Genomic DNA, 16,294 nt, shown 5'->3' on the forward strand with positions numbered 1-16,294 from the left:
TCACTAAAATCAATACATAAAGAGAAAAAATCTATTTTTTAGCCCTTTTTTAGCCTTGTCATTGCGTGCATAGTCCTAGTAAAAATGTTTAGATTTGTTGGGTTTTTAAAATGCGTACAAGTGTTTCCTTCACTGAGCCAGAGCTGTGCTTTGTCTAAGAAATAAATAAATGACACGTGTGTGTGTGTGTGTGTCCTATTATCTTCCAGTGGGAGCTAGCATTTTTGTTAGAGGGCAGCAAAGGTCTGCAGCCATTGTGTTTATGTGTCTGTGTGTCTTGCCTCTTAGATTAACTGGTGATTTTAAATTGGACTTGTAGACATTAGTGTGGAGTCTCTTCTGTGTTGAAATTGAATTTGATCAGAGTGAGACTTCCACCTTTAATCTTCACATCTGATCATACCCAGTCCTGCTTCCCACTCCTCTTGCTTTGCATTATTGTCTAAAGGGCCTTTGTTGTTAAAACGGAAGCTAGGAAACCAAAAACCCGACAAACTCAAGGCTGAGCACAAATAAAACAAATTAATCAAGTGACTTTAAACATGTGTAGGCCATAATTTTTAATTTTAATAAAGCCACAGCACAGAAGTCAACTCACGAGTTATTTTATTACACTACGTGACAGTAAACAGCAGGTATAAAATAACAAAAAAAACCCCAAACAAACAAAGCTAACATGGTAATCAAAAACAACCTTACTCGGTCCAGCATGGGTAAACACCCGAACCATTACTGCTCTGTATCAAAATGAATGACTTGTTGGCACAAGAGAAACAAAAGAAGAAGAAAAAAAAAAGTATAAAATACATCTTTGTATATATGACTGGTACATGATGACAGACTGCTAACAAGTGTCAAGGCATGAGTACATTATGATTTACAGTTAAAATACTGTGCGTAAAGAATTACAAGACCTCTGTCATTTCTTTCTCCAAACTCCTACATGGTAAAACAAATCTTCCGGCCCAAATCCTCGACAAGATAAAGTGGCTGTTGACAGCTTCAGGAAAAGAAATTGCAGTTCAAGTAGAAAAACACACAGCACCTTAGATATAAAACTGAATGATGAATGAAGATATACCCCCGCTATGATGTATTTCCATTACTAGTGTATGCAACAGAAGGAGTTAATCCAAAGGCCCCATGGGTAAGTGTCTTTTTTTGTTTTTGTTTAAGAGTTCCCTAGCATGGTCAGCCCACAGTCAGCTCCTGATTCTGGGCCGGCCTCCAGCCGAGCTAGCCGGCTCTGCTCCAGGGCGATAGCTTCGGCCGAATGTTTGCATTTCTCCGAGCCGCACTGACAGGTGAAATATTTGCTCTTAATGTCCCAAAAACGATCTCCGTAGTCAAACCTAAGGACCAATCAGAAGCAGACCATTAGAATAGATTTCCAGATAACAGAAAGAAAAGAGGGCTCAACTAAGCAGGAAATAAATTACACACAGTTGTGTTCAATTTAGTTCACATACACTTTTCATGGGCAAGTGTATGGTTATGGTAATTTAATTTCCTTTTTCATAATGTAAAAACAGTGAAGCTGGAGGATGAACGCCAACTTTTTTCCACTCGATAAAAGTTAACACGAGGGTTTCCGATGGTTTGGGACAAATGCAACTGCATGGCAGGATTGTAAACGGACCAAACTTCAGTCAGGAGATTAACTGAGATAATCCATCCGCAATAAGAGGTGCATGAGCTGGGCTGTAGTTACATCGTAAGGTTTTAAAAACTGAGCTTTAAAATGATTGTGTAATAAAAACCGAGAGAGGCCGACAGTGATCACCGACTGTTTTTAGGGGCTTGTTCAGATTACACGGAACAAGATACAAAGCATTAAAACATGTTTAAAAACACAACAGCTTTAATAAACCGAGTAGTTTGAACCCGGAAGCTCATATGTGATGACAAAGTTCATATGTCATCACTTAAAGACTGGATTCCAGGAGTTTCTGGTTCATTGCAGGTGGTTCCTGTGTTTTTCCAAATATCCTAAGAATTTTTTCTCACCTGAGGGTGACAGAGAGATCCACTGTACTTACGTACAGCACAGTTGTTTGAAAAGATGATCAAGTTATTCACAAGATGAAAACCTATAGATGAAAACCTATAGATGATCTGTCATAGCAGTTGTTCAAAACTGCTATGACAGCCATTCCCAGCTCATGTAAATCTACAATTATTCTTCTCAGATTAATCCAATTCTTGTTTTTCAAAGTTATTAAATATGTATGCTCTAAAATCAAAAGCCCCAAATTACCATCACATTCATGCCCATGATGAGTGCATGTAAACTCTTGACCACAACTTTAAGGTCCAACCAGGCACTTATGACTTCTTACCCCAGCTCCTGCCCACTGAGGATGTCTCTGGAGCTAAAGAAGGCAATGCGAGGAAATCGCAGGTCCTGATGGAGCATGAACACACGTACTGGGATGAGGTTTGGGTCACACAGGTGGTTGATGAAGCGGCTGATGTTGCCGTAATACCGGGCATCAATGCAATACACCTCCCCATCCTATACAGAAAAAAAAAGACCGTTAAGACAGTTGAGGAAATCATAGCAGACATTTATTTCTGCTATGGGCATATTTATTCCTATTAAATTAGTAAATACAATTTAAAATACTGCAGAAACAACACAATCATCAATTCAAAGTACCAGATAAAAGTATCTTCATATTTTTAGAATCAGTGTCAACACAAGAAAGGGGGTTAAACCCTAACCTTCGAAACACAAGATTAAGACTTGGTCAATTATTTACTTCATAGTTTTTGATTAATAATTATACAGTTAATAAGCTGTGTGCCCCCTCTTTCCGTTTTCCCCACATGATGTCCATGTTTTGAAATACACAATTTAAGAAGGTTCACCTTGTTGTCCAGGTCAAATAGGTAGGAGTCGTCCTCTCTAACATCTGCTTCTGCATCTGAGATCAGCTCTCCAACATATCTGTGCAGAAAGAGGAAGGTAAGCTTCATTTTTTTAACCTCTAGCTTTTCACAGAAAAGCAGCCTAGTGTGTGCCAGCAGAGGCTTTTTTCCCCTCTTACTCGCAGATGAAGCTTCCCTGTGGAATGTCCTGCAGAGCTCGAACTCCCCAGCCCATCTTCTCTGTCCTGTACAGCTGCAAACGAACTCTGAGGAGGAAAGTGGAAAAAAAATAGGGTTAAGAGTGAAGTATCAAGCAGACACTCATCAACCGGGGGGGAGCCAGTGATGGCTATTTGCAACACATGGCTGCCTGCCTCTGCACTGTTAAACATCTGTGACTGACTCAGGTGCAGAGTGATTAATAATTATTGCTTTACCATTGCTGCCCTCAGCAAGATGTAGAAAGATGGTCAGCAGGTTGTTGATTACTGCACAAGAGAAGAATCATTTTCCCCCCCAATCAAAACTTTAGCAGTTGAGTTTATTTGTTAGAAATCTTTCCAGATGACACGAGGTTAAGATTATTCTGTGTCGGTTTGTAGTCTGACATGTAATCTGGCTGAGATTTATGCACTTCTTTAATTGCTGATACTCACTTGATCCCTGCCTGGACCACCCTGTTCTTGCACGTTCGATAACAAGAGCAAGCCATGTTGCATTCGAAAATTAGTGGAGGTTCGATTTTGTTGAACTCCTGAAGCAGCCGTTGATCCTTGTAACAGAAAAAGAGGTGAAAAAAAAAAGATAGAATAAGTATAACTCTGCCAATTTAACTTCATATGAAATCTGCTGCTAATGATTATGATGGTATTTTTCCCCCCAGACAGTTTGTTACCTTGTCATACCAGCAGCGGATGCTGAGCTGTCCACAGAGGCAGTTGCTAGATGAGCAGTCATCAGTGCAACTACAGTGCTGAAGGGGGAGGAAAAAAACAGAAAAAACAAGGAAAAATGAAGAATATATTTTTCAAAATAAAAGTTCTGTTGTGTGGAGACACAATGAAGTTACCTGTAAGTGTGTGATATTACGGTCTATGTTCATTGCTGAAGTTTCACAGTTTTCTGAAACGTATTTGTAATCCGATGGACAGCCTTCATCATCCACCGAATTCACGCAGGGGATTGGAACGTTCTCGTAGCCCTGTGCAATGTCACTGACACACAAAGCAAAAAGCTTAATCTGCATGTTTCCCCACTGATCGACCATGGGAAGTCCCCTGGACCTAATCATAAATCACATCATTTAGCATACATGATGCACTCATGGCTCTTGATACCAAAAATAAAATGGTTTTGGGGCGTGAGCCTGGCATTGAGCTGCCAGATAAATGGTGGGTGTGCCTAGCATAGACTTAAGTACACAGTGTGATAGGTTTCAACTTACACATAGTGGTCACTACTGTGGACAGCTATTCAACAGCTGTTTTCTTGCATTTGTGTCAGTGTTGATGGTATACTTGCATAGAAACCACTACATTGGACACTGATGTGTCAGTCGATACCCTGCTACCCACTGGTCAGCCAGTGGACATGTAAAAAACTATTTGGAAAGTACATGTTTAAAAAAAAAAATGAAGTTCAAAAATCTTTTTTACATGCCTAAAGAGGAATAAAAATACTTAAGAAAAAAATCTGGATTGATGTTATCATAGTTCATGCATGAAAGGGTTAAATGGAGTCCAATTCTCAAAGTCTCATCTATTAAAAATATATTGCAACATACAGAACCAATGTGATAACATACCTCATTATGCAATCTGAGTAATGTATTTTTATTTAGGGGTAGAGTTAAGGAGGGATTTTTTTCATGTTTCTGTTAACATTTTAGAAAACCAAATAAAAGTGGAGCTTTCATCGCTGTATTTGGGGTTCCACTTCTTTGTAGTACCAAATACTAGCTCTTACATCCATCTTGGCAAGAAATTGTATCCTTGAATTTGCACTGCTGATTATTTTCATGTAAACAACACATTATCGTGCCAAAACACCTACCTGCAGATGATTCTTTCCGTCCGAAGCATGCGATTGGTTATTCCCCTTCGCAGTTTCCTGTTGATTTGGAGTGACACCCACACTGGCGTGTCAGCTCGCGCCAATGTAAGAGGTGTGTCTCCCTCCCTGTTCATGATGTCTATGTCTGCACCTCTGGACAGGAACAACCTGCACAAAACAAAAACCCAGAGAAAACAGGTTCATGTCCAGCCAACTGTAGCAAAATGTCTCCAATTTCCTTAAATGTGTTGATGGATAAAAGCAGATGTATATAAACTCACGTAACACATTCCAAGTAGCCCTCTCTGGCAGCGATGTGGAGTGGTGTGTCTCCGTGTACGTTAACAGAGGAGAGGGAGCAGCCGGCGTTCAACACCAGCTCTGCTATATCCACATTTCCTGCATACGCCGCCCAGTGGAGACACACATTCAGCTCCTGATGGGAAAGACGTGACTGTTTAAAGTAAAAACCTGAAATATGTTCATACAACTGCATCTATGTGGTCTCTCACACCAATGAGCTAGGAAATTGTTTAATCACTTCATAATGCTTAAACATGTTTCCATTATCTAAGCTGTGGATGCACTCCTCCCTCCAAAGTCCTGATCTGAATTTAGGAAAATCCAATAACATTTAATATGGCTTAAAAGTGAGGCTAATGCCTAAAATTTGCATTCTTGCTAAAGCCAAGCAGGGAGCGACTCCACCTGCTTGCACAAAGAAGTTGTATCGTGTACTTTTGCAGAGTTTATGGTAGAAAGCTACCTTATCATTGATGGTGACGTCAGCTCCTCTGTTCAGCAGCGCTTTGATCACATTGACGTGTTTGTGCTCAGCGGCCCAGATGATCGGCGTCCAGCCCCCGCTGTCCTGAAACAAGCCCACAGGAAGAGTCGGGAGTGGACAACAGAGCGAATCATATGCCATGTAGAAGGTTGGTGGTTCAATCTCTGGGTATTTTACAAAGTCTAATCAAATCATTTCCTTGTCAGGAAAAGGCTGAAATTTTCATTGAATAGGGAGAAAGTAAGTGGCAGACAAAAATGCTATCTTGCTCCTTTAAAATAGACATCCAGGATCTTGCTTTACCTGTGCATTCACATCAACCTGCCCCGTCTCCAGAAGCATGTTGACAGTCTCAAGGTTTCCCAGCTTGGCAGCATGGTGGAGGCCAGTATATCCATCCTCCTCCTGATGAACAATGATATTAAAAAAAAACAAACAAAAAAACATTTTTAAAAAAATCCATATCCAGCAAACCTCTTATGGTTCACAGTTATTTTTTTGGAGACACTTACAGTGTGATAGACGCAGGCGCCATTCTGGACCAGGTAGCGAGCCACCTCAACATGATTGTTGATGATAGCCTCCAACAGAGGAGTCCTCAGGTCCTTGTCCTGGGCATCAACTTGAGCACCAGCCTGTCAGTGTGGAATCAAGTGTAATATTTAAATGAAATACTTTAATTTCGGCACATCCTAAAAGCAATGATGTGTGCCCATTTTCATTTTTAAATGGTTAATTGTTTGTGAAAATGCAGAGCTGAAAGGATCGGATGCAAACAGCATCATGAAATAAAAAAAAAGGCGGTTCAGTGCAAGAGTTATCTTTATGTTTTGGGCCATTAATCAGAAAAAGCAACCATCTCTATGACTCATCTGGGATTCTTATAAAGCATGCCAGATTTTTCTTTCCCTTGCTAAACTATACAAACTATACTAATTTTGAAATTTCAAAAGTAAGCTCTATTTGCAGCCTCATAGAAAACAAGTAAACTCACATCCAGAGATGAAAGAAGCAAAGACAAGTGTAACCAGGCGATTCATTTCTCACCTGTATCAGCATGTAGCAGACTTCCAGCAGACCTCTCTGAGCTGCAGCGTGAAGAGCGGAGCGCCTGTTCTGAGAGTCCGGCTGGTACGTTGGATCGATACCCTCCACTGGGACACACACACACACACACACACACTTAATAGATAACTAGTGGTCATGTGTTTGCTTTCTTTTCACTCTGAAGATTTCAGGGCAATAGTTTAGATGTGATGTGATGGAGTAACACCACTTGCCTGTTTATTTTCTTTAGTGTGGTCATATGTAACATTTTCTTTGATTATGGAATTTAAACTGATTGTAAGCTGATTACATAATGAACTCTATCATGATGAATACCTATTAAAAGAACAGGCAACAACCATTTTTGTCAAAGTATACAAGTCGAAATATAAAGGAGCACAGTGGAAGCGCTGCAGTTCTCGCCACTCACTGAGCATGAGCAGGACTCTCTGCACCTCTCCTTGCTTGGCGGCAGGGTAGAGCTGACGAGGGTGGAACCTCAGTTTCTTCCTCCTGGCAAATGAAAAGCAGTAATTTACCAATTTGGCCTCAAAACAACCAGCGATTTAGTTTTTCAGAGAAAGCCATTTGTAATTAGCCACTTTCTTGGAAGATTTTGAGCAAACAGCGATGGAAGATGTTTGTGCCTACATTTAGAGCAATGTGTCATCTTTCTGTGCAAGTTTAAAGCAGTTTTTACACACACTACAACCCTGAACACTGATGTGTGCACAGAGCAGATAACAGGGTGGTGCATTTATCGTTAGCGAATACTACATTTGAGTTTGCACCTCTGTGGAATAAAGCCCAACCCCAAGTTCACTTGTGAAAACAGATGAAGAGATTTCAGAAGATGACAGGAATGCTCTGCTTGGGGAAAAAATATAAAAAGAGAGCTGTGTGTATATTTTAAGGAAACAAATGAAGCTCAAAAGCTGAAACTAAACCTGCTTCAGCCTGGTATTCAGCTCTTTAACCAGATGGAGCTGAAAATAATTCAACTTAAATCAAATTAAGTATCCAACCTCTCTGTGTCCTGTGTGAGAATGGCTTTCTGCAGCGCCGCCCTACTGGGACCAGGTGGAAGTGCACTTGGGCTGACTGGCTTCCCATTTGGCATGCAGAGCGAAGGTCCTACGCTGTCCACGCCCTCCTCTGCTGGGGGGACGGTGGTTGCAGTTGCAGCTGAGGCTACAGGTTGAGGAGGCTGCTGCTGCTCTACTGCAGGTGTTACCAAGCCGTGACTACGCATACGAGCACTGAAAAGACAGGAAAGTATGGAAGCAAAAAATGAAAAAAAAAAACAAACAAAAAAAAACACATTTTAAATTCTGACATTTCCCATGTCATTTAGCCTTACCTGACAGGTCTTTCGGGCATCTTCCCATCCTTCATCCCACCTGTGGAGGCTGTGAGAGAGGGTCCCGTGGGGACAGATGGTGGCAGAGACGGTGTGGTGGTGGAGGAAGCAGACATGGTGACGACCGTAGTTGCGGAGGCTGTGCCGAACGACCGGATAGTGACCTCCTGTGCCTCGGAGGCATCTTCGCCACAATGGGGACAGAAAAGCATGCCTCCGCCATTTGCTCTGCTGCGCCCGCCGCCCAGCACCGTCACACACCCCCGGTGGAAACGGTGAGCTATGCGCTGGTCTGGGCAGCACTCAAGAAATGTGCCCTGAAAGAGGAGCATAAAGCAGAAGAATAAAACCAGATATGTTTAAAAAAAAAAAAAAAAAAAAAAGATATCAAAGAGGAAAAACAAGTCTACTGCACAGAATATAATGAGGCAGATGAAGAAAAGCATAAACAAGAAGAGAGAAGGGAGAAAAAGAGGACAAAGACCATTATCAGAGACGATATACAGGAAAACTGAGAAGGAGAAATAAGAACTAAAGAAATATCTAAAAAGTCTAAAGTTCTGTAAACAACTTCCTTTGGTTTCAGTTCACGTGTAAAACTCTACAGGAACAAACTTGAGCTACATTCTCGCAGGTTGTTGTGTAAGAAGATGCCAAAACTACATTTGATAGACACTCTAGAGTCTTCAAATATGAAAGCAGGTGGTTTTAACACTTACCGCTATACAGAAATATCCACAGCCGGGACAGCAGTGGTGTTTGACCATGTGTGAGCGATGGACGTCACAAAGCACCATCAGGGGAACCCGACTGGACGGCCTCATGGTCTCCCCCTTAATAGTCCGATTGGTGCAAGCTCGCAGCTGACAAACACAACAGGAGAAAAAAAATGAACTCCAGGATTTCTGAAACCTTTACTGAGTTAGATTAAATATTTTTAAGATGTTATTGCCATAAAAAAATGACATCTACTGCATTTTACACAGTTTTACAGGCAATGAGAATGATAGAGAAAAAAACTATGAACAATTATTAGGTCATATTTTTGTTTGCACTTCCCAGCTGTATAACAATAACTGCTAAAGAGAAAGTAATGTGCTGTAATGCTGGAACCAGATGAAAGGCATATATTTGATCCAAATTCGTCCAAATTTTTTCCCACATCAAAGTTACCCTTGATCTTAAATCCAGCTTTCATCGGCTTTTCTTTTACCCCTACACACATAACGCATGCATTTTCAGTACTGTCCTTGTACACAGCTCTATTGATTTATATCTCGCACTGCTATCATAGTGTACATAGGTTTGAGTTTTATACGTTCCCTGAAATGCTCAGATTTTTTCTAAATACTTCTTTATAATAAGGTGAGAGAGAAACAGTCTTTTGATTCTCCTGAATGCATCTGTACATGTAGTAAACTGAGAATTAAAAAAAATAAAAAGTCTTCCAATGTTGAATACTTTACCTCACACAGAGCTAAAGAAATCAATTAATACTGTATGTTATAAAATGAAAAGTAACCACCTGCAGGGTAAACACAGAGAGCAAACACAGGAGCAAACACAGGGACAAACCTCTCCATCGATGCTCTCAGTGGCCATGCACTGTCTGCTGACACGGTGGCTGGTGCTGTCCACCCGAGGAGCCTCCATCCTGCAGCTGCACAGGGGGAGCTCTTCCAGCCGCTCCGTGTCTCCTGCATCACTTCCATCTGCAAAAGTGGAGGGGCAGGGTTTGACTTGTGATTTAACAGTTAACATTAAAGTCATCTAAACCTCAACTGTTACAGAAGACAATACTTGGGTTTGAAAAATATAATTGGGTGATTTTGGTGTCATCCAATATAAATCTTTTTTAAAGGAAATTAATTCCACTCTGTTAAGTAACTGTTCTACTGCTCTAATTGAACTGCTCAGTACAACTAAAGCAATAGAGTGCATCATTAAAGGTAAACACCACTTTATTGCCCCTGTATAATCTACTTTAGAGCGACACATCCATCTTACACCTACCCGGATGAGGAGAAAGTGTCAGACTATCAGCAGCAGCGATGTCCAGAGCACCCAAGGGAACCTCTGTGTAATCTGCAGACCTTCCTGCCGTGGACAAACCAAACCCAAAAAAACTATAAGCACTAAAAGGAACTGGAACATGATGCTCTTCACTCATGCTACACAGCTTTTAATGCTTTACAACACTGAAATTTGAAAAGGCCATTTAGGCCTTTTCTCACTGATCAGCAGAAAACAAATATGTTTTCAGAGACACCTTTGGTTCTAATTACAGCTCTGAGTCTGCGGGTGGCATCTTTGTGAGTCTGGACACAGGATTCTTCTTCACAAGAGTGTTTAGGTCCTGGTTGAGGTGGCAGTGGTGTCCTTTAGACCTTTTCTTTACGTATATGTCCTGTTTGTGATGACGGCCTACTCTATGCATTATCTGACAGCTGTCTTAGATCATTTCTATGATCTTTTTAACTTTTCACTTAATGCCAATGTGTAACAAATGGGCAACACAAAATGTTTCTCTGGCTTTTTGCTTCATGTTCATTTTCACTAACCGACAGGTTGGTGGTTTTTGTCACAACTTTTCCAGTATGCAAATGTCCTTGGGCAAGATACTGACTCTAAATCCTTCCACATGCATGCATTGATGTGTATTATAAACGACTAAAACCCTCTATGCATACAAAAGTGATGTACGAATGTGTGCGGCACATTGTTTTTTCATTGTGACCAATTTGCTTTTAAAAAAAATTCTTATTGCAAGGAGCGTGTTTCAGGTTACCAATCTCTTTGACAGATAAGTGTGGTTCAGAGAGTAGGAAGTAGATGACATCACTCACCTCCCTCTGTCTCCACGACGTCAGCCGCGTTTCTCTCTTTGTCCTGATCGGACAGTGGCCACAAAGACTCTTCGCTCTCTCTGACCACTCTCTGTGTTTTAGGCTCTGAACTCTGCAAGTAAAAGAAAAAGAAAAAAAATAAACATCTGAATATAAAAATATAACATTTGTGAAATAGTGGGGTTTTTAAGTAGTGGCTGATTATTTTAAAACTCCAAAGTTTGCATTTTTGAGGTTGTTAAAGTTTAAAGATAAAAGACTTTATACGAAGAGCAGCCAATCAGAAGAAAGCTGACTTAATAGGAGCTAAAACAGCTTGCTGGTGGATAAAATGAAGAGCTGCATCCATGGATTCTCTTATAGTTTGCAAAATGACTTTTACAGAGTCCAAGAACAAATATATGGGATTGAAATTAACAAAATACGCCTACCTTAAAAGTACAAATTCCTCAGTTTACTGACAAGACAGCAACTTTAAACATGAAGTAGTGTCTAATGGCACATATTGAGTGTGTCAGCATCTTCATGGACCAACTCCTTAATAATGATCCCGCTGCAACTTATTGATGGCTTATTTGAGCTAAAGACATTTGTCACGACACGTACAGTGGCTTGCAAAAGTATTCGGCCCCCTTGAACTTTCCCACATTTTATCACATTATAGCCACAAACATGAATCAATTTTATTGGAATTCCACATGAAAGACCAATACAAAGTGGTGTACACCTGCTGAAGAGAAGCACCCCCAGAGCATGATGCAGCCACCACCATATTTGACAGTGGGGATGGTGTGTTCAGAGTGATGTGCAGTGTTAGTTTTCCGCCACACATAGCGTTTTGCATTTTGGTCTCATCTGACCAGAGAACCTTCTTCCACATGTTTGCTGTGTCCCCCACATGGCTTGTGGCAAACTGCAAACGGGACTTCTTATGGGTTTCTGTTAACAATGGCCGTCTTATTGCCACTCTTCCATAAAGGCCAACTTTGTGCAGTGCACGACTAATAGTTGTCCTATGGACAGATTCCCCCACCTGAGCTGTAGATCTCTGCAGCTCGTCCAGAGTCACCATGGGCCTCTTGGCTGCATTTCTGATCAGCGCTCTCCTTGTTCGGCCTGTGAGTTTAGGTGGACGGCCTTGTCTTGGTAGGTTTACAGTTGTGCCATACTCCTTTCATTTCTGAATGATGGCTTGAACAGTGCTCCGTGGGATGTTCAAGACTTGGGAAATCTTTTTGTAGCCTAAGCCTGCTTTAAATTGCTCAGTAACTTTATCTCTGACCTGTCTGGTGTGTTATTTGGACTTTGTGGTGGTGTTGCTCCCAATATTCTCTTAGACAACCTCTGAGGCTGTCACAGAGCAGCTGTATTTGTACTGACATTAGATTACACACAGGTGCACTCTATTTAGTCATTAGCACTCATCAGGTAATGTCTATGGGCAACTGACTGCACTCAGACCAAAGCGGGCTGAATAATTACACACACCCCAATTTGCAGTTATTTATTTGTAAAAAATGTTTGGAATCATGTATGATTTTTGTTCCACTTCTCACGTGTACAGCACTATGTATTGGTCTTTCACGTGGAATTCCAATAAAATTGATTCATGTTTGTGGCTGTAATGTGACAAAATGTGGGAAAGTTCAAGGGGGCTGAATACTTTTGCAAGCCACTGTAGATAACCCTGCATATCTAGAGTACATGCATGGCCATGCTGGCTAGAGTCACATGTACAGGTGTAAATACAGTAATAAAACAGGAAGTTAATAGAAAAATGAGGAAAGAAGTATCTAACAAGAAAGCAAATATCAAGCCAAGAAGCTACTCACGTGATCCGAGGTGTTTACTGGCCTCTCTGTGTCTTTAGCTCGCTGTCTTGTTTCTTCTTCACCATCTTCAAACTGTAAAGAAAAAAAAAAAGAAGCTTAGTTTACTTTAGTTTGGCTCATAAACACACTGTAGCAGTGTAATGTGGGTTTACTTTTGATGGCTTCAAACCTTTTCAGAATCTCGCCTGGACGGACTAGAAATCTGAATTCTCTCGCCTACTTCCTCTGCGGACTTCCCCACGGAGCTGATGTTCTTTCCAGGTGCAATTTCAGACTCTGCTTTTTTATGGAATGAGCTTCCTTCCTGAAAGTAGGATGAGAGACAGATATGAAATGGACCACAAACAACTGTTATTTAAACCAAAAAAAAAAACCAAAACAAGTGTCTCACCTCAGTATGAGCGTTATCGGAAACACTTTCAGATCTCTCAGGTGTGCTGTCTGATAAAGGATCCAGCCTCCTCCTCTTTGCAACTTTAGAAGCAAAACAATGTGATACAAACCATAACAAGGCTTAGTTTTAAAGTAAAGCAGTAGTTAATGCTCATTTAACTCATTTACTGTGAGTTTAGACCTACTGACCAGGTTCAGAGTGAGAAGAAAGGCTGGCTGAGGATCCTGAAGGAGTCACAGATGCAACAGGTCCCTCAATTTGACTGATCTGAGGAGAAAAATTAGCCAGAGTGTTTGCAGGTATATTAATATCATTTTAAATGCAATTTAAGACCAAACTTGTGATGGAAGCAGAAACCGAAAGTACAAATATCCTTTTGATCCTTTCCGAGTTTAGGAACACTGTCCAGATATGCTTATCAATCTGGAAAGGAACAAAAATATCATTGTTTTCCTAAATGATATCCAATTTCCTCAAGTTTTAAACCCCGTTAAACACATAGCAGGGATTTCTCCACAGGCATTTAAATTCTTGACAGCTTTAGGTCATTTTGAAAGGTTTAAAGTAATTTTTAAAACACAATAACTTACAATAAGCACCTCTAACAACTGGTAGAAATCCAGATAATAAATCATGAAAACTCAAGAATCAAAAGAAATTTACCAAATATGATTCATACCAAATAGGAGTAGCTCCTCTCTCACCTGCCCTGGTGGAGGCCTGTTCATGGTCTTTCGCGCCCGATGGATCTTGGGTGGTGCAGGGGAGACAGATGGAGAAGAAGCAGCTGTTGTAGAGGAAGAAGAGGAGGAGGATGGAGGACCAGGTGGAAGGACAGATTTACTGCTACCAGGCCCTGAAACGCTCATCTTTGCTCGACCAGGAGACAAAGTCGAGGACGTGGAAGGAGACGACGACAATGACGATGAGGTCGTCGAAAGAAGGGAATTTGCTGTGTGACCTGACAAAACAAAGCAAAAGAGATTATCTCCTCAGTTTGTAAACTAAGTCCGATTAAATCAACGAAATCAACTCAGAGAATTTCGACAGCAGCTAATCTGAGCTCACCTGTAGCAGCAGGTTTGTTCTGGGGGGAGGCAGCAGGGGACCATTGTTCTCCTTCCTCTCTGACTGTGGAAGCATCCTTCCCGGGCTGCTGGGACGACAACAGTGATGAGATAACACCCATGGGCTCCGTCTTGGTGGCAGCAGCAGATGAGGTGGAGGCTGCATTATCTGAGGAATATCCGGAGTGCAAGAATTTTAAAGTTTATCAAGGAGAAATCATTTCTTGGGCATAATGCTACAATCTGCCGCTTGATGGTAGTGTAATGATGTGCAGCATGTCATAAATCTCAAAACATCCCAGTCGGATTTCTTTAATATGACAATTCACTGTACTCATATGAGATCAAATGGCATTCACGGGGCATTTAATTGCAAACCAATACAATGTCTTCCAATATATTTAAAATATTAACATAATCTGCATAAACCAGCTGGTGATTTACCTTCCTTTGTTTGACTTGACCCAGCTAATGACTCCTCTGATGTTTTTGACTCGTCATTTTCATGGTGCTCCTGGTGGACAAAACAAGAAACAAGTGAAACGAGTAAAACTGATAATAGAACAGGTTCTTATTTCAATGATTTAATGAAATGATTGCAGTTCAACCATCTCGAAGATGGTAGAATAAATACACAAAGAAATTATATTGTATATTTGCATGCATGCAAAATATACAGTTGCTTGAAAAAGTACTGCCGCCCTTCCTTTATTTTTGTATGTCTGTCACACTTAAATGTTTTAGATCAAACAAATTTAATAATAAGACAAAAATAACACGAGCAAACACAAAATGCTGTTTCTAAATTAAGCTGATTATTATTAAGGGAAAATCAAAACCCAAATGGCCTTGTGTGAAAAAGGTATTGGCCCCTAAACCTAATAACTCCTTCTAGTGCTGTGAAGGAATTTTAGCCCACTCATCTTTGCGGATTTGTTTAAATTCAGCCACAATGAACCCCCTTTTTAATGTCTTGACACAGCACCTCAATTGGATTTAGCTACAGGATTTTGACAACCTTTTTCACACCAGTGTACATGTAAAAGCATGCACTCTAGAGGTCTAAATGTGTATCCACTACACTCATTCCATCTCTGGCCTTATGCTAATATTTTTGGGCCCAGCAAGTTCTCTTGATAGAAACGCTTCCTACTGACAAACAACACAGGACCTCAACCAGGGGCAGCAGGACAAGGATATGAGGATACTGTGAGCATCACAGCATCACTCATCTCAAAAATGTTGTGTCTGTTCTTTGGCACTACAATCAAAACTGTCACAAATGTAATTCTAAAGTTATTTTAGGTAAAAAATAAAACCCACTACTTTCGGCCTTCACTTCTCCAAAATAAACCTGTCGGCCAATAGGTGAAATTTTCTGTTATGTTACATCAACTGCCGCCATGAGTCAGTAATTCCATTCATGCTTTTCACACGACCCAAGAAAAACCCCTTACTCCAACAGTACACCAAATAGAAAAGTGAATTTAAAACGGGATTTTAAACTGTGACTGCTTAAAATCTTAATTTCTTTTGGGGTCCATGTCTCGTTGGTGCAAAATTTACTTAAAGCTCCTAACTAGCAACTACGAATAAAAACATATCTTAAAAACAGATCGAGGTGCGATACTTGCTATACAGAGGATTGCTACAAAGGTTTCTGGTCAGTAAATACAAACCAGCAACAAAACATCATCTGGATAAGAGTAACCCTGCAGGTAACACAAAACTGTTACAGGCTAACATTGCTAGCAGTGCAGCCTAGGTTTCAATAAAAAAGCTATTATAATCAACATGTAAAGTCAAGAGGAGCTTGGCAGTATGCAGTATCAGTAAGCTGGGGAGTTTAAAGGTAGACGAATAGACGTAAATTCCTTTAGCATGCAGTTTTCAGCTGCAGTACGTTAGCTACCTTTGTCGTTGTCTCAGAAGCCGACATGTTTCCCAGTGACCGTCAACGTATGTGAGCGTGCCGCGTCACGGCCGGAGTCCCGCCCCTCGGTGGATGGTGGGAGGGGGGTGGTGCCCATTAATTTTT

The 16,294-nt window shown here is 40.8% G+C and overlaps 1 protein-coding gene across 2 annotated transcripts; it reads right to left on the bottom strand.

Moving 5' to 3' along the window:
- Positions 1–81: 81 nt before the first annotated feature.
- Positions 82–16,293, bottom strand: ehmt2 (euchromatic histone-lysine N-methyltransferase 2). 2 transcript variants are annotated; one of them, XM_085147460.1, is made up of 28 exons: positions 16,169–16,293; positions 14,701–14,770; positions 14,258–14,425; positions 13,894–14,150; positions 13,378–13,456; positions 13,187–13,269; positions 12,965–13,099; positions 12,796–12,867; positions 10,964–11,075; positions 10,131–10,214; positions 9,693–9,829; positions 8,837–8,980; positions 8,118–8,434; positions 7,783–8,016; positions 7,188–7,270; positions 6,758–6,864; positions 6,223–6,345; positions 6,014–6,115; positions 5,690–5,794; positions 5,205–5,377; positions 4,924–5,091; positions 3,941–4,085; positions 3,767–3,844; positions 3,528–3,643; positions 3,051–3,137; positions 2,872–2,950; positions 2,340–2,515; positions 82–1,352 (listed from the first exon to the last, which is right to left on the bottom strand). In XM_085147460.1, the coding sequence occupies exons 1-28, from the start codon at positions 16,193–16,195 to the stop codon at positions 1,172–1,174; spliced, it is 3,642 nt and encodes a 1,213-aa protein (XP_085003586.1). In that variant the 5' UTR covers positions 16,196–16,293; the 3' UTR covers positions 82–1,171. The 2 variants fall into 2 exon arrangements, with proteins under 2 accessions (XP_085003586.1, XP_085003587.1); XM_085147461.1 differs by having other exon boundaries at positions 84–1,352; positions 5,205–5,359.
- Between the last annotated feature and the right edge of the window lies 1 nt (position 16,294).

Source organism: Neolamprologus multifasciatus, chromosome 22 (assembly GCF_963576455.1).
Source record: "Neolamprologus multifasciatus chromosome 22, fNeoMul1.2, whole genome shotgun sequence".
In the NCBI taxonomy this organism is placed as follows: domain Eukaryota; kingdom Metazoa; phylum Chordata; class Actinopteri; order Cichliformes; family Cichlidae; genus Neolamprologus; species Neolamprologus multifasciatus.